Source organism: Oncorhynchus keta, chromosome 30, assembly GCF_023373465.1.
Source record: "Oncorhynchus keta strain PuntledgeMale-10-30-2019 chromosome 30, Oket_V2, whole genome shotgun sequence".
Taxonomy (NCBI): domain Eukaryota; kingdom Metazoa; phylum Chordata; class Actinopteri; order Salmoniformes; family Salmonidae; genus Oncorhynchus; species Oncorhynchus keta.
Genome location: NC_068450.1, coordinates 33,284,876 through 33,303,160, shown reverse-complemented (window position 1 = coordinate 33,303,160; position 18,285 = coordinate 33,284,876). Strand labels below are relative to the sequence as shown.

The window sequence follows — 18,285 nt, the reverse complement described above, 5'->3', positions numbered from 1 at the left end:
ACATGGTGTTGGTATAGACAGATACATGGTACATGGTGCTGGTATAGACAGACACATAATACATGGTGTTGGTATAGACAGATACATGGTACATGGTGTTGGTATAGACAGATACATGGTACATGGTGTTGGTATAGACAGACACATGGTACATGGTGTTGGTATAGACAGACACATGGTACATGGTGTTGGTATAGACAGATACATGGTACATGGTGTTGGTATAGACAGACACATGGTACATGGTGTTGGTATAGACAGATACATGGTACATGGTGTTGGTATAGACAGACACATAATACATGGTGTTGGTATAGACAGACACATGGTACATGGTACATGGTGTTGGTATAGACAGACACATGGTACATGGTACATGGTGTTGGTATAGACAGACACATGGTACATGGTGTTGGTATAGACAGATACATGGTACATGGTGTTGGTATAGACAGACACATAATACATGGTGTTGGTATAGACAGACACATGGTACATGGTGCTGGTATAGACAGACACATAATACATGGTGTTGGTATAGACATATACATGGTACATGGTGTTGGTATAGACAGACACATAATACATGGTGTTGGTATAGACAGACACATGGTACATGGTGTTGGTATAGACAAACACATAATACATGGTGTTGGTATAGAAAGACACATGGTACATGGTGCTGGTATAGACAGACACATAATACATGGTGCTGGTATAGACAGACACATGGTACATGGTGTTGGTATAGACAGATACATGGTACATGGTGTTGGTATAGACAGACACATGGTACATGGTGTTGGTATAGACAGACACATAATACATGGTGTTGATATAGACATATACATGGTACATGGTGTTGGTATAGACAGACACATAATACATGGTGCTGGTATAGACAGACACATGGTACATGGTGCTGGTATAGACAGATACATGGTACATGGTGTTGGTATAGACAGATACATGGTACATGGTGTTGGTATAGACAGACACGTGGTACATGGTGTTGGTATAGACAGATACATGGTACATGGTGTTGGTATAGACAGATACATGGTACATGGTGTTGGTATAGACAGACACATGGTACATGGTGTTGGTATAGACAGACACATGGTACATGGTGTTGGTATAGACAGATACATGGTACATGGTGTTGGTATAGACAGACACATGGTACATGGTGTTGGTATAGACAGACACATAATACATGGTGTTGATATAGACATATACATGGTACATGGTGTTGGTATAGACAGACACATAATACATGGTGCTGGTATAGACAGACACATGGTACATGGTGCTGGTATAGACAGACACATGGTACATGGTGTTGGTATAGACAGATACATGGTACATGGTGTTGGTATAGACAGACACATGGTACATGATGTTGGTATAGACAGATACATGGTACATGGTGTTGGTATAGACAGATACATGGTACATGGTGTTGGTATAGACAGATACATGGTACATGGTACATGGTGCTGGTATAGACAGACACATGGTAGATGGTGTTGGTATAGACAGATACATGGTACATGGTGTTGGTATAGACAGATACATGGTACATGGTGCTGGTATAGACAGACACATAATACATGGTGTTGGTATAGACAGACACATAATACATGGTGCTGGTATAGACAGACACATGGTACATGGTGCTGGTATAGACAGACACATGGTACATGGTGTTGGTATAGACATATACATGGTACATGGTGTTGGTATAGACAGATACATGGTACATGGTGCTGGTATAGACAGACACATAATACATGGTGTTGGTATAGACAGATACATGGTACATGGTGCTGGTATAGACAGACACATAATACATGGTGCTGGTATAGACAGACACATGGTAGATGGTGTTGGTATAGACAGATACATGGTACATGGTGCTGGTATAGACAGACACATGGTACATGGTGCTGGTATAGACAGACACATAAAACATGGTGCTGGTATAGACAGACACATGGTATATGGTGCTGGTATAGACAACTCCATTTCATTACATTACATTACATTTAAGTCATTTAGCAGACGCTCTTATCCAGAGCGACTTACAAATTGGTGCATTCACCTTATGACATCCAGTGGAACAGTCACTTTACAATAGTGCATCTAAATCTTAAAGGGGGGGGGTGAGAAGGATTACTTATCCTATCCTAGGTATTCCTTAAAGAGGTGGGGTTTCAGGTGTCTCCGGAAGGTGGTGATTGACTCCGCTGTCCTGGCGTCGTGAGGGAGTTTGTTCCACCATTGGGGGGCCAGAGCAGCGAACAGTTTTGACTGGGCTGAGCGGGAACTGTACTTCCTCAGTGGTAGGGAGGCGAGCAGGCCAGAGGTGGATGAACGCAGTGCCCTTGTTTGGGTGTAGGGCCTGATCAGAGCCTGGAGGTACTGAGGTGCCGTTCCCCTCACAGCTCCGTAGGCAAGCACCATGGTCTTGTAGCGGATGCGAGCTTCAACTGGAAGCCAGTGGAGAGAGCGGAGGAGCGGGGTGACGTGAGAGAACTTGGGAAGGTTGAACACCAGACGGGCTGCGGCGTTCTGGATGAGTTGTAGGGGTTTAATGGCACAGGCAGGGAGCCCAGCCAACAGCGAGTTGCAGTAATCCAGACGGGAGATGACAAGTGCCTGGATTAGGACCTGCGCCGTTTCCTGTGTGAGGCAGGGTCGTACTCTGCGGATGTTGTAGAGCATGAACCTACTATTTCTACTCAGTCGATTATGGAAATCAATTGACATTTGGTTCATAACGTTCATCAAAGAATGAGAAATTAACAATGCATGCCCAATTCCTTTCCTCCGTTGACTGAGTTTATTGGCACTAGACTTACACTGCTATGGCTATGTGGACTGTGGACCTAGCATTGGAGCAGCTGCCCGCACATACATCATCACCATGGGAGAGATACAACAGGGATCATTCATGGCTTATGCAACTTAAGAGTCAGATCAACCCAGAACAAACAGCGCTAATGATCTAAGGGATGTGTGTGTGTGTGTTTGTTCACACACGTGCATGTGTGTTCATACTACAGACAGACAGAGCCTGCTGACATAGTAAAACAAGGAACATGTGCTGGCACTAACAGCAGGGTAAACATTTACATAATCATTGTGAACTCACTCTCTCTCTCTCTCTCTCTCTCTCTCTCGCTCTCTCTACTATACCTCCCTCTCTCTCTCTCTCGCTCGCTCTTCCTCTACTGTACCTCTCTCTCTCTCCCTCTTCCTCTACTGTACCTCTCTCTCTCTCTCTCATGAAGAGCCATGTTAATTTAGCCCTGCCTGCCACGGTCAAGACAGTGACAAAACATTGTGTATTAACAAGTAAACAAATAACTGGCTAGGAATTCAACATCGGCCAATCAACTGAGGGGACTTGAACTCCCTTCTGTCATATCAACATGTCTCTGGGGTCATCTGTTGTATTTCAGCAAGTCATAACACCCAACATCTCAGATTGTTCTGAAATCGTTTCTGTTTTTTAGAAACAGATAAGATGAGCATTCCGGAAGCATTATTTTCATGAAATATAATTTGATCTCTGAGAAATTAAGTGAATTGATTGCACCCAAATTGGCCATTCTAATTTATAGGATTCATATAATATTCAATAATTATAGTACCTGTTATGGGATTTTTATGAATAATGACTAAATTATGTATACGTTTAAAGTAGAACTATAACTAACAGAATTCTACCCTGTCTTTATATAATGATAAATAATGTTTGTTCATTAGGAAGGGGTTATGTAGCATAAACCTAGGAAGAAAGGAATGTATGTGTGTGTCGAAAGAGAACGAAGAGAGGCATTAACCTATGTTTGAACCAACCCGGCTGTAACTGGGGAGATAAGATAGGACAGGGAGAGCCCCTCCAGAGCTCTCGTATCTGGGAGAGACTGGAACTGTCAGCTGAGTGGTAATAAACTGTGGTGAGACTTCATGAGAAAATCCCAAGGTTGGTGTGTATGTATGTGTGTAGGTTAAGAGAATATTATAAAAGGAACGTCTTTGTATATGCATGGTAGAGCTCTCTAAATAAACATTCATGACTTTGTAGCTGGGCCTCCGTCTGATTCATTCCAACTAGTTTCCTACAAATTCTGGGTTTCAGGCTGAGTAATCAATTCATGACAGTACCAGTACCTAACCTCGTGACAGTACCTAACATCCAATTTGGACCAAACTATTTTCTAAAAATGAGTAAGACATGAGGAATCCAAAGAAGTGGTCAAAAGCCACCCCTGGACCCCCCCCCCCACATCCCACGCCAATCCCACCCCAGCATCGAGTGTATGTGGTCCTTCTGTGGCTCAGTTGGTAGAGCATGGCGCTTGTAACGCCAGGGTAGTGGGTTCGATTCCCGGGACCACCCATACGTAGAATGTATGCACACATGACTGTAAGTCGCTTTGGATAAAAGCGTCAGCTAAATGGCATATATTATTATTATTATTATTTATGTATCAGTTCTCTATGTCTGATGAGTAGTATGGAGCTGTGTCTCGGAGTATTGTTTCTTCATCCTCTGTAATGTATTCTCAGAGAAATTAGTCATTTAAGTTGTTGGATTTATGTCCCATCCTGCATCCTGGTAGACCAGGGTCTAACCAGTAGATGGTGCTGTTCCTGCTAGGTGATTCTTTGTTCAAAGAACCCCGCCCCATTCTTCAAGGGACAGTTTGTGTACTTTTTGCACAGGTCAGTGCCTATTGCCCCAAAACTATTTTTGTTGTTGTTGTTATGTTTGTATTCATGGATAGATGGATGTACTGTATGCATGTATGTATATGATACTTTATTTTGCAACTCTGACACTCGTCGGATGTGGCAGGGCTGGCAAACTATTACAGACTACAAAGGGAAGCACAGCCGCAAGCTGTCCAGTCACACGAGCCTACCAGATGAGCTAAATTACTTTTATGCTCGGCTTTGAGGCAAATAACACTGAAGCATGCATGAGAGCATCAGCTGTTCCGGACGACTGTGTGATCTCACTCTCCATAGCCGATGCGAATAAGACCTTTAAACAGGTAAACATTCACAAGGCCACAGGGCCTGATGGATTACCAGGACAGCTTCTACCCCCAAGCCATAAGACTCCTGAACATCTAATCAAAGAGCTACCCAGACCCCTACTTTATGCAGCTGCTACTCTCTGTTTATTATCTATGCATGGTCACTTTAACTCTACCTTCATGTACATATTACCTCAATTACCTTGACTAACCGGTGCCCCTGCACAATGACTCTGTACCGGTACCCCCTGTATATAACCTCGCTATTGTTATTTTACTGCTGCTGTTTAATTATTTGCTACTTTTATTTATTTTATACTCATCTATTTTTTACGTCACACTTTTTTTTCTTAAAACATTTACATTACATTTAAGTCTTCTTAAAGGGCTTGTAAGTAAGCATTTCAGTGTAAGGTGACCTGTTGTATTCGGGGCATGTGACAAATAACATTTGATTTGATTTGAGTGTCTTTTAAGTCCAAGTGGGCAGGGCACCCTGACGATGCAGGACACTATAATAATAAAATAACTCAAATCGCACAGAAACACTCAACCCACATTCAGTCAATACTAACAGAGCTCCAATGATAACAGAAACACTCAACCCACATTCAGTCAATACTAACAGAGCTCCAATGATAACAGAAACACTCAACCCACATTCAGTCAATACTAACAGAGCTCCAATGAGAACAGAAACACTCAACCCACATTCAGTCAATACTAACAGAGCTCCAATGATAACAGAAACACTCAACCCACATTCAGTCAATACTAACAGAGCGCCAATGATAACAGAAACACTCAACCCACATTCAGTCAATACTAACAGAGCTCCAATGATAACAGAAACACTCAACCCACATTCAGTCAATACTAACAGAGCTCCAATGATAACAGAAACACTCAACCCACATTCAGTCAATACTAACAGAGCTCCAATGATAACAGAAACACTCAACCCACATTCAGTCAATACTAACAGAGCTCCAATGATAACAGAAACACTCAACCCACATTCAGTCAATACTAACAGAGCTCCAATGATAACAGAAACACTCAACCCATTCAGTCAATACTAACAGAGCTCCAATGATAAAAGAAACACTCAACCCACATTCAGTCAATACTAACAGAGCTCCAATGATAACAGAAACACTCAACCCACATTCAGTCAATACTAACAGAGCTCCAATGATAACAGAAACACTCAACCCACATTCAGTCAATACTAACAGAGCTCCAATGATAACAGAAACACTCAACCCACATTCAGTCAATACTAACAGAGCTCCAATGATAACAGAAACACTCAACCCACATTCAGTCAATACTAACAGAGCTCCAATGATAACAGAAACACTCAACCCACATTCAGTCAATACTAACAGAGCTCCAATGATAACAGAAACACTCAACCCACATTCAGTCAATACTAACAGAGCTCCAATGATAACAGAAACACTCAACCCACATTCAGTCAATACTAACAGAGCTCCAATGAGAACAGAAACACTCAACCCACATTCAGTCAATACTAACAGAGCTCCAATGATAACAGAAACACTCAACCCACATTCAGTCAATACTAACAGAGCTCCAATGAGAACAGAAACAGGGCTAACAGAGCAGATGGATGGAGATACAGATCCTCCATAATGACAGTGAAATTACAGCCATCTAGACAGCACAGTGGAGGAGCCTCTTTACAGCTGATAAATTAGTGAGTGTAGCTAGAGGGATCAATAACTTTGGAGCGTTGTCTCCATATCTAATCAATACAGCTGGATCTAGTCGTGTTTTCAGGCACTACTTCATCTGTGTCCATTCCATCGCTGTTTCTTTTTTTTCCACTAAATCATTTCTGGGGGAAATGACATCCACAGATTTGATCTGGTCCTGGTGGCGAGGCAGAGGGTAGACACAAACACACGCGTGACACACACAAACACGACACACACACGCTCACATGAACACACACAGCTTACTATTTGAAGCACACACAGTTTGCTTAATATTTCGGACACACCCACGCAGGTACTGTACGTACAGTGGAAGTCAGAAGTTTACATACACCTTAGCCAAATACATTTAAACTCAGTTTTTCACAATAACTGACATCTATTCCTAGTAAAAATTCCCTGTCTTAGATCATTTAGGATCACCACTTTATTTTAAGGATGTGAAATGTCAGAATAATAGTAGAGAGAATGATTTATTTCAGCTTGTATTTCTTTCATCACATTCCCAGTGGGTCAGAAGTTTGCATACACTCAATTAGTATTTGGTAGCATTGCCTTTAAATTGCTTAACTTGGGTCAAATGTTTCGGGTAGCCGAATAAGTTGGGTACATTTTGGCCCATTCCTCCTGACAGAGCTGGTGTAACTGAGTCAGGTTTGTAGGCCTCCTTGCTCACACATGCTTTTTCAGTTCTGCCCACACATTTTCTATAGGTTTGAGGTTAGGGCTTTGTGATGACTACTCCAATACCTTGACTTTGTTGTCTTGTCCATTTTGCCACAACCTTGGAAGTATGTTTGGGTCATTGTCCATTTGGAAGACCCATTTGCGTCCAAGCTTTAACTTCCTGACTGATGTCTTGAGATGTTGCTTCAATACATCAACATAATTTCCCTCCCTGATGATGCCATCTATTTTGTGAAGTGCACCAGTCCCTCCTGCTACGAAGCAACCCCACAACATGATGCTGCCACCTCCGTGCTTCACGGTTGGGATGGTGTTCTTTGGCTTGCAAGCATCCCCCTTTTTCCTCCAAAACATAACAATGGTCATTATGGTCAAACAGTTCTATTTTTTTTTCATCAGACCAGAGGACATTTCTCAAAAAAGTACGATCTTTGTCCCCATATGCAGTTGCAAACCGTAGTCTGGCTTTTTTTAGGGTGGTTTTGGAGCAGTGGCTTCTTCCTTCCTGAGCGGCCTTTCAGGTTATGTCGATATAGGACTCGTTTTACTGTGGATATAGATACTTTTGTACCTGTTTCCTCCAGCATCTTCACAAGGTCCTTTGCTGTTGTTCTGGGATTGATTTGCACTTTTTGCACCAAAGTACGTTCATCTCTAGGAGATAGAACGCATCTCCTCGCTGAGCGGTATGACGGCGGCATGGTCCCATGGTGTTTGTACTTGCATACTATTGTTTGTACAGATGAACATGGTACCTTCAGGCATTTGGAAATTGCTCCCAAGTATGAACCAGACTTTTTAAAATATTTTTTTTTATTTTACCTTTATTTAACCAGGTAGGCTAGTTAAGAACAAGTTCTCATTTGCAACTGCGACCTGGCCAAGATAAAGCATAGCAGTGTGAACAGACAACACAGAGTTACACATGGAGTAAACAATTAACAAGTCAATAACAAAGTAGAAAAAATAAATAAAAAATAAATAAAAAAATTGTGGAGATCTACAATTTATTTTCTGAGGTCTTGGCTGATTTCTTTTGATTTGCCCATGATGTCAAGCAAAGAGGCACTGCGTTTGAAGGTAGGCCTTGAAAAACATCCACAGGTACACCTCTAATTGACTCAAATTATGTCAATTAGCCTATCAGAAGCTTCTAAAGCCATGACATCATTTTCTGGAATTTTCCAAGCTGTTTAAAGGCAATTGTGATATAGTGAATTATAAGTGAAATAATCTGTCTGTAAACAGTTGTTGGAAAAATGACTTGTGTCATGCACTTAACCTACTTCCCCAAAATATATTTAGTTCATTAACAAGACATTCGTGGAGTGATTGAAAAATTAGTATTAATGACTCCAACCTAAGTGTATGTAAACTTCCGACTTCAACTGTACCTTGGTGGCATCAATGTGGTCCTGCAGGGAGTCGATGAAGAGGTCCCCTACAGGCTCCCATGCATCCCGAACGCCCTCAGCTTGCTCCAGGGCCATCGCCAGCTCCTCCATGGCTGCTTGCATCTGCAGCAGTCGCTCCAGGGTCCGCTCCATGTGCCTGAGTCACACACACAACTATTTAACTACAACAGTTCTTTTCTACAACATCATTTTCAGTTAACCACTAACCCATTAACTTCAACCCAACAAATCACCCTAATAACTGAGCATTAACCCCAAGTCTCCAACCTAACCTTATTTCAGTCATAGCTTTTTCCTTAAACTGCCAGGTGGTGCACAATGCTGACAAAATATAGACCCAACGATATTTGAGCATAGGCAGGGTAAAAACATATCTAGCCAATCAGAATCATGAGTAGGTTGTAGCCCAATGGAGTGGGCCTGTGTCGTATATCTGACCTGTGTCGGTCCACGCAGCGGGCAGTCAGCTTCTCCCACAGGTCACTGGTTACATTGGCCTGCTTCCAAACCGAGCGACTCACGTTCAGGATCCGTTTCCTCGGAGACACTTCTGGAGGGGGATGAGATGATGAAGAGGGGCAAGGGGTGAGGGAACGGGCAGCCAGGCAGAGATAGTGGTAGACTCAATGTGTGCAAACATCAGTAGAAAGAAACAAGGGAGAAAGAGTGAGAAATAAGGGTGAGAGCCAGGGAGTGTTGGAGGGTCAGAGAGAGAGTGTTGGGAGTGTTGGAGGGTCTGAGAGGGAGTGTTGGGAGTGTTGGAGGGTCAGAGAGGGAGTGTTGGGAGTGTTGGAGGGTCTGAGAGGGAGTGTTGGGAGTGTTGGAGGGTCAGATAGGGAGTCTTGGAGGGTCTGAGAGGGAGTGTTGGGAGTGTTGGAGGTCCTGAGAGGGAGTGTTGGGAGTGTTGGAGGGTCTGAGAGGGAGTGTTGGAAGTGTTGGAGGGTCAGATAGGGAGTGTTGGAGGGTCTGAGAGGGAGTGTTGGGAGTGTTGGAGGGTCTGAGAGGGAGTGTTGGAAGTGTTGGAGGGTCAGATAGGGAGTGTTGGAGGGTCTGAGAGGGAGTGTTGGGAGTGTTGGAGGGTCAGATAGGGAGTGTTGGAGGGTCTGAGAGGGAGTGTTGGGAGTGTTGGAGGGTCAGATAGGGAGTGTTGGAGGGTCTGAGAGGGAGTGTTGGGAGTGTTGGAGGGTCTGAGAGGGAGTGTTGGGAGTGTTGGAGGGTCAGATAGGGAGTGTTGGAGGGTCTTAGAGGGAGTGTTGGGAGTGTTGGAGGGTCAGATAGGGAGTGTTGGAGGGTCTGAGAGGGAGTGATTGGGAGTGTTGGAGGGTCTGAGAGGGAGGGAGTGTTGGGAGTGTTGGAGGGTCAGATAGGGAGTGTTGGAGGGTCTGAGAGGGAGTGTTGGGAGTGTTGGAGGGTCTGAGAGGGAGTGTTGGGAGTGTTGGAGGGTCAGGGAGTGTTGGGAGTGTTGGAGGGTCTGAGAGGGAGTGTTGGGAGTGTTGGAGGGTCTGAGAGAGAGTGGAGGGTCTGAGAGGGAGTGTTGGGAGTGTTGGAGGGTCTGAGAGGGAGTTGGGAGTGTTGGAGGGTTGAGAGGGGTGTTGGGAGTGTTGGAGGGTCAGATAGGGAGTGTTGGAGGGTCTGAGAGGGAGTGTTGGGAGTGTTGGAGGGTCAGATAGGGAGTGTTGGAGGGTCTGAGAGGGAGTGTTGGGAGTGTTGGAGGGTCTGAGAGGGAGTGTTGGGAGTGTTGGAGGGTCAGATAGGGAGTGTTGGAGGGTCTGAGAGGGAGTGTTGGGAGTGTTGGAGGGTCTGAGAGGGAGTGTTGGGAGTGTTGGAGGGTCAGATAGGGAGTGTTGGAGGGTCTGAGAGGGAGTGTTGGGAGTGTTGGAGGGTCTGAGAGGGAGTGTTGGGAGTGTTGGAGGGTCAGATAGGGAGTGTTGGAGGGTCTGAGAGGGAGTGTTGGGAGTGTTGGAGGGTCAGATAGGGAGTGTTGGAGGGTCTGAGAGGGAGTGTTGGGAGTGTTGGAGGGTCTGAGAGGGAGTGTTGGGAGTGTTGGAGGGTCAGATAGGGAGTGTTGGAGGGTCTGAGAGGGAGTGTTGGGAGTGTTGGAGGGTCAGATAGGAGTGTTGGAGTGTCTGAGGGAGTGTTGGGAGTGTTGGAGGGTCAGATAGGGAGTGTTGGAGGGTCTGAGAGGGAGTGTTGGGAGTGTTGGAGGGTCTGAGAGGGAGTGTTGGGAGTGTTGGAGGGTCAGATAGGGAGTGTTGGAGGGTCTGAGAGGGAGTGTTGGGAGTGTTGGAGGGTCAGATAGGGAGTGTTGGAGGGTCTGAGGGAGTGGAGGGTCTGGGAGTGTTGGAGGGTCTGAGAGGGAGTGTTGGGAGTGTTGGAGGGTCAGATAGGGAGTGTTGGAGGGTCTGAGAGGGAGTGTTGGGAGTGTTGGAGGGTCAGATAGGGAGGTTGGAGGGTCTGAGAGGGAGTGTTGGGAGTGTTGGAGGGTCTGAGAGGGGGAGTGTTGGGAGTGTTGGAGGGTCAGATAGGGAGTGTTGAGAGGGGGGTTGGAGGGTCTGAGAGGGAGTGTTGGGAGTGTTGGAGGGTCTGAGGGGAGTGTTGGGAGTGTTGGAGGGTCAGATAGGAGTGTTAGAGGGTCTGAGAGGGAGTGTTGGGAGTGTTGGAGGGTCTGAGAGGGAGTGTTGGGAGTGTTGAGGGTCAGATAGGAGTGTTGGAGGGTCTGAGAGGGAGTGTTGGGAGTGTTGGAGGGTCAGATAGGGAGTGTTGGAGGGTCTGAGAGGGAGTGTTGGGAGTGTTGGAGGGTCTGAGAGGGAGTATTGGGAGTGTTGGAGGGTCAGATAGGGAGTGTTAGAGGGTCTGAGAGGGAGTGTTGGGAGTGTTGGAGGGTCTGAGAGGGAGTGTTGGGAGTGTTGGAGGGTCAGATAGGAGTGTTGGAGGGTCTGAGAGGGAGTGTTGGGAGTGTTGGAGGGTCTGAGAGGGAGTGTTGGGAGTGTTGGAGGGTCAGATAGGGAGTGTTGGAGGGTCTGAGAGGGAGTGTTGGGAGTGTTGGAGGGTCAGATAGGGAGTGTTGGAGGGTCTGAGAGGGAGTGTTGGGAGTGTTGGAGGGTCTGAGAGGGAGTGTTGGGAGTGTTGGAGGGTCAGATAGGGAGTGTTGGAGGGTGTGAGAGGGAGTGTTGGGAGTGTTGGAGGGTCTGAGAGGGAGTGTTGGAGGGTCTGAGGCGGAGTGTTGGGAGTGTTGGAGGGTCAGATAGGGAGTGTTAGAGGGTCTGAGAGGGAGTGTTGGAGGGTCTGAGAGGGAGTGTTGGGAGATTTGGAAGGTCTGAGAGGGAGTGTTGGAGGGTCAGAGCGGGAGTGTTGGAGGGTCTGAGCGGGAGTGTTGGAGGGTCGGAGAGGGACTGTTGGAGTGTCAGAGAGGGAGTGTTGGAGGGTCAGAGAGGGAGTGTTAGTGCTGATGCCTGCCAACACCAGAATTGGGGAAAAAAGGAGGGGGAAACCGTGAGAAACATTTTGTTGGGGGCAGAGAGAGAGTTCACCACCTGTCTTTTCCCCATGCCTGCCACAAGCGGTGGAGAGCAAAAGGATGCTGGGTGGGTGGGGGAGGGAGGGAGGGAGGAAGGAGGGAGGCAGAAAGCCTAGAATGCTGCATTATTGATTTGACCAGATGGTGTGAGCTGGATTAATTGGTCCCGACCCAACTGCTCTCCCCAAACATACATCCTCTGATCCACTCTGATACAGCAGGACAGGTAGCTGCTAATCAGACCTAATGGTGGATACACACCTGCTGGAGACCAACTTAATGAACTCCCTATTTATCTCTGCTCTCACTACTCACATCTGATTTAGGTGTGTGGTGGGGTGGGGTGCGTGTGGTGGGGTGGGGTGGGTGTGCGTGGTCAAGTGGGGTGTGTAGTGGGATGGGGTGGGTTTGGGGGTGGAGTGTGTGGTGGAGTGGGGTGTGGCCACGGTGTGGCCATGGATGGCCAGACCTTTTCCGTCGGGCAGCGTCTCCTCGGGCTCCTGGAAGGGGTGCTGTGTCAGGAACGCCTGGGCAGACTCCAGCACCGAGTAGATGAAGGGCCCCCGAGACTTGACATCCTCCATGAAGACCTGGAGACAGACAGGACAGACAGGGGCCCACAGAAAGATGGAAGCATAGTACAACCACAACATGAATGGGCTCATTATAAATGATGCATACACACATGTATAGTATACACTAATTTGAATACATAGAGAAGAACAATCTTTACAGACATGCACATGTTGGCACACACACGCATAAAGACAGCAAGAAGCCACTGGCAGGACCCCGTAGGACTTCCTGTCTGTCTGTACTACTGTCTCAGGGCTGTGAGAGCCTATGGAAGAATAGAAGGCCAGGAGTACACAGAGTATCGGTCAGCTGGCCTCCTCACAAAGATCACCCAATTAGCTAGAGAGGCTGGCTCCTCCTGGCTCTTTACCTGCAACTCTGCTCAAGTAAATCATGGAGACCTTAAACTGCCTGAGTACACACACATTATCCAGATTTCTACATCACGTTTAAAAACCAACACAATGGAAAGAATGACTCCACGACGGCCCCTGAAATGGCACCCTATTCCCTACACAGTGCTCTACTTTTGACCATGAGGCCCATAGGGCTCTGAGAAACCTCTGGGTCCCACCGTCAGCGTCAACCAGCCTCTCCCGAATCTCCATTCACAACTCATCAACACTAGGTAAAAACTTGAATCTTCATTCATTAATACAGTAGGAGAGTGACATATATTTCCTCCCTCCATGTCATTTATTTAGGAAAAGTCAGAGGCGCGATCCTCTTAGTATATGAAGAGATTACCATTTTTTTTATGTGAAATCTGCTAGACTACAAGCTCACTTTCCCCCGTGGTGAGCAGCAACTGTCTTTCAGTGCCTATTAAACCCCACAACCGCAGCCAGTCATTCCCTGATAACACCAGCCTCCCTCCTCGCTGACGGAAGTAATTATGAAACCCCGCTGAACTGACAAATACAACCGACGCTAAGCAAACATGCAAAAAATCTGATCTGTGCAGGAGCTGTAGTTCTTGATAAGATTTCCTGCTGAGGTTACTAAGGAAAGTAGGACGGACTTTAACTCGCTTTTCTCATTTTTCTCAGGGAACGGTTGCTACCCTAGGAGGAATTTGGGGGGGGGGGGGTTGCTTCCCTCCCTCAGGCCTCCGCTGCGTTAAAACTTTAATTCCAGTTAAATTTCATACTGAGAGGTTCCATCATTAGCTGAAGGAACATTCAAAATAAAGACTTCAGCTCCGATTAGGCTGCATTATGCATGCTGGAGGAGACGGAGAAGTCTGAGGAAATGGTTTCATTACCCCCTCCAAACATGTTGACAGTCCCCCATTTATGTTTGGGGCCCTCAGAGACCCCATTACACTGAGCTTTCTCACAACACAGAAGACATATCCAGCTTTCATCATCTCTCTGTTCTGTAGATGATTTGATTCTGCACTACACACACACACACTTTTTTGAACGCTACACACACATATACTTAGAGCGAACACACACACACACACACAGACACAGACACAGACACACACACACACACACACACACACACACACACACACACACACACACACACACACACACACACACACACACACACACACACACACACACACACACACACACACACACACACACACTGAAAGGGACACATCCCTACATTCCAAAACACAGCAGAATAAATCTACTTAAGATCAATAATTCTCATTTCTTAAAACCCTTTAATTCTCCACAGAAAACTCAATGCAATTTCACTCTCCGCTTTGTCGGAAAGGTTTTAGAGCAACGGTGCGCTTGGGGAGTGGGAACATCTTAGATAGATTATAAAGGAATACTGCATTTAAAATGGGGACATAGAGAAAAGAAAAGTGGTGGTGGAAGGAAACAGGGGAGGAAAGAGGGGGGTGGAGAGGAGAGGAGGGGGAAGGAAACAGGGGAGGAAAGAGGGTGGAGAGAAGAGGAGGGGGAAGGAAAGGGGAGGAGAGAGGGGGGTGGAGAGGAGAGGGAAAGGGGGAAAGGGTAGTGGAGAAACAGGGGAGGAAAGAGGGGGGTGGAGAGAAGAGGAGGGGGAAGGAAACAGGGGAGGAAAGAGGGGGGTGGAGAGGAGAGGAGGGGGAAGGAAACAGGGGAGGAAAGAGGGGGTGGAGAGGAGAGGAGGGGGAAGGAAACAGGGGAGGAAAGAGGGGGGTGGAGAGGAGAGGAGGGGGAAGGAAACAGGGGAGGAAAGAGGGTGGAGAGAAGAGGAGGGGGAAGGAAACAGGGGAGGAGAGAGGGTGGAGAGAAGAGGAGGGGGAAGGAAACAGGGGAGGAGAGAGGGGGTGGAGAGCTAAATGGCATATATTATTATTATATATTATAGGAGAGGGAAGGAAACATGGGTGGAAAGAGGGGGGTGGAGAGAAGAGGAGGGGGAAGGAAACAGGGGAGGAAAGAGGGTGGAGAGAAGAGGAGGGGGAAGGAAACAGGGGAGGAAAGAGGGGGGTGGAGAGGAGAGGAGGGGGAAGGAAACAGGGGAGGAAAGAGGGGGTGGGAGAGGAGAGGAGGGGGAAGGAAATATGGGAGGAAAGAGGGGGTGGAGAGGAGAGGAGGGGGAAGGAAACAGGGAGGAAAGAGGGTGGAGAGAAGAGGAGGGGGAAGGAAAGGGGAGGAGAGAGGGTGGAGAGAAGAGGAGGGGGAAGGAAAGGAGGAGAGAGGGGGTGGAGAGGAGAGGGAAGGAAACAGGGAGGAAAGAGGGTGGAGAGAAGAGGAGGGGGAAGGAAACAGGAGAGGAAAGAGGGGGTGGAGAGAAGAGGAGGGGGGGAAGGAAACAGGTAGGGAAAGAGGGTGGAGAGAAGAGGAGGGGGAAGGAAACAGGGAGGAAAGAGGGGGTGGAGAGAAGAGGAGGGGGAAGGAAACAGGGAGGAAAGAGGGGGTGGAGAGAAGAGGAGGGGGAAGGAAACAGGGAGGAAAGAGGTGGTGGAGAGAAGAGGAGGGGGAAGGAAACAGGGGGAGGAGAGAGGGGGTGGAGAGGAGGGGGAAGGAAACAGGGAGGAAAGAGGGTGGAGAGAAGAGGAGGGAGGAAAAGGGTGGGAAAGAGGGGAGGAAAGAGGGGGGGGTGGAGAGAAGAGGAGAAAGGGGAAGGAAACAGGGGAGGAAAGAGGGTGGAGAGAAGAGGAGGGGGAAGGAAACAGATAGAAAGGAAAGATGGGGTGGAGAGAAGAGAAGAGGGGGGGAAGGAAACAGGGGAGGAAAGAGGGGGTGGAGAGAAGATGAGGGGGAAGGAAACAGGGGAGGAAAGAGGGTGGGAGAGAAGGGGGAGGAAACAGGGGGGAAGGAAAGGGGAGGAGAGAGGGGTGGAGAGGAGAGGGAAGGAAACAGGGTAGGAAAGAGGGTGGAGAGAAGAGGAGGGGGAAGGAAACAGGGAAGGATAGAGGAAAGAGGGGTGGAGAGAAGAGGAGGGGGAAGGAAAAGGGGGAGGGGGAGGGGGTGGAGAGGAGAGGGAAGGAAACAGGGGAGGAAAGAGGGTGGAGAGAAGAGGAGGGAGGGGGAAGGAAACAGGGAGGAAAGAGGGTGGAGAGAAGAGGAGGGGGAAGGAAAGAGGGTGGAGAGAAGAGGAGGGGGAAGGAAACAGGGGAGGAAAGAGGGTGGAGAGAAGAGGAGGGGGAAGGAAAGGGGAGTAGAGAGGGGGGTGGAGAGGAGAGGGAAGGAAACAGGGGAGGAAAGAGGGTGGAGAGAAGAGGAGGGGGAAGGAAACAGGGGAGGAAAGAGGGGGTGGAGAGAAGAGGAGGGGGAAGGAAACAGGGGAGGAAAGAGGGGGGTGGAGAGAAGAGGAGGGGGAAGGAAACAGGGGAGGAAAGAGGGGGGTGGAGAGAAGAGGAGAGGGAAGGAAACAGGGGAGGAAAGAGGGTGGAGAGAAGAGGAGGGGGAAGGAAACATGGGAGGAAAGAGTGGGGTGGAGAGAAGATGAGGGAGGCATAGTTTTTGACACAGTTTTTTCATAGTAGATCATACTGGTTCTTACTGATTCGTACTGGTTCATATTGAGTAACAGAATCAGCAGGATGGCCAACAGAACATGAGAGAGGGAGACAGAGATCGAGATAGAGCAACAGTGCGCTTGAGAGAGAGAGAGATAGAGAGAAAGAGATGGTGTGTGACTGGATGGTTTGTGTACTGCTAATTGGGAAGCGGATTTCACAGTGCCAGTCGGTCGGGGTGGAGGGGGAGGAGAGGGGGAGGACCACTATCACTGTCAATACGACTCTCCCCCCTCAGAGACTGCAAAAACTGACAGCACAGAAAATTGGAACAAAGGTGGAAAGAGTATTCTGCTGTAGTACATGACCAATTATGGTGTGTATCTGTATGTGTGTGTGTGTGTGTGTGTGTGTGTGTGTGTGTGTGTGTGTGTGTGTGTGTGTGTGTGTGTGTGTGTGTGTGTGTGTGTGTGTGTGTGTGTGTGTGTGTGTGTGTGTGTGTGTGTGTGTGTGTGTGTGTGTGTGTGTGTGTGTGTGTGTGTGTGTGTGCGCGCGCGCATCTGCCTTCCTGCCTGCCTGTTTGTGTTCGGGGAGATCTCGCACCGAATGGAAGTTGTCAGTAGCGGTGCGCTATAGCAGCGAGAGCTCTACATGCGAAGACGTGGACATTAAAGTGGACTATTTCTTCTTCTGTTTATTTATCTTTTCTACCCACTGAAAGCTTGATTTTAATTGCACATTTTGCATTACGAACTGATTTTTAAACTCAAAAATGGAGAATCAAGAAAGCGAGTATCTCCCGGAGCTTCTCGCGGAGAAGGACCGTATGGATGTCTCGTTTACGCACGCTATGAAACTTTTATCTACAGAAATCGAGAGAGTCCAGAAAGGTGAGCCCAAGAAGGAAGGAGGAGACTCGTATCTGGACCTTTTTCACCGTCAAGAATATCAAACTGAAGGAACGCGTGCTCATACCCGTCAAACAGTATCCGAGGTTCAACTTTGTGGGGAAGATTCTTGGCCCTCAGGGCAACACAATCAAACGCCTTCAGGAAGAGACTGGGGCCAAAATCTCTGTACTTGGCAAAGGCTCCATGAGGGACAAAGCCAAGGAGGAGGGTCTGAGGAAAGGTGGCGAGGCCAAGTACGCTCACCTGTCTATGGAGCTGCATGTCTTCATCGAGGTGTTTGCCCCGTGCCCGAGGCTTACCTACGTATGGCGCACGCCATGGAAGAAGTCAAGAAGTTCCTGTTTCCTGATATGATGGATGACATCTGTCAGGAACAGTTCATGGAGATGGGTTATTTGAACGGGGGCCAGGAGCACGGGCCAGGGGTCCCACGAGGCAGAGGAGGACCACCGGGCCCAAGGAGCCGA

General features: G+C 47.6%; 1 protein-coding gene and 1 pseudogene across 3 annotated transcripts in view; one reads left to right on the top strand and one right to left on the bottom strand.

Moving 5' to 3' along the window:
* drp2 (dystrophin related protein 2) overlaps window positions 1-18,285 on the bottom strand; it is a 254,344-nt gene that overhangs the window by 78,497 nt on the left and 157,562 nt on the right. For all 3 annotated transcript variants that reach the window (XM_052488310.1, XM_052488312.1, XM_052488311.1), the window contains 3 exons: window positions 12,885-13,005; window positions 9,337-9,448; window positions 8,878-9,034 (listed from right to left, as the gene is read on the bottom strand). In XM_052488310.1, coding sequence (XP_052344270.1) covers window positions 8,878-9,034; window positions 9,337-9,448; window positions 12,885-13,005 — 390 coding nt within the window. The remainder of the gene's footprint in view (window positions 1-8,877; window positions 9,035-9,336; window positions 9,449-12,884; window positions 13,006-18,285) is intronic.
* LOC127913702 (KH domain-containing, RNA-binding, signal transduction-associated protein 1-like) overlaps window positions 17,611-18,285 on the top strand; it is a 6,380-nt pseudogene continuing 5,705 nt past the window's right edge.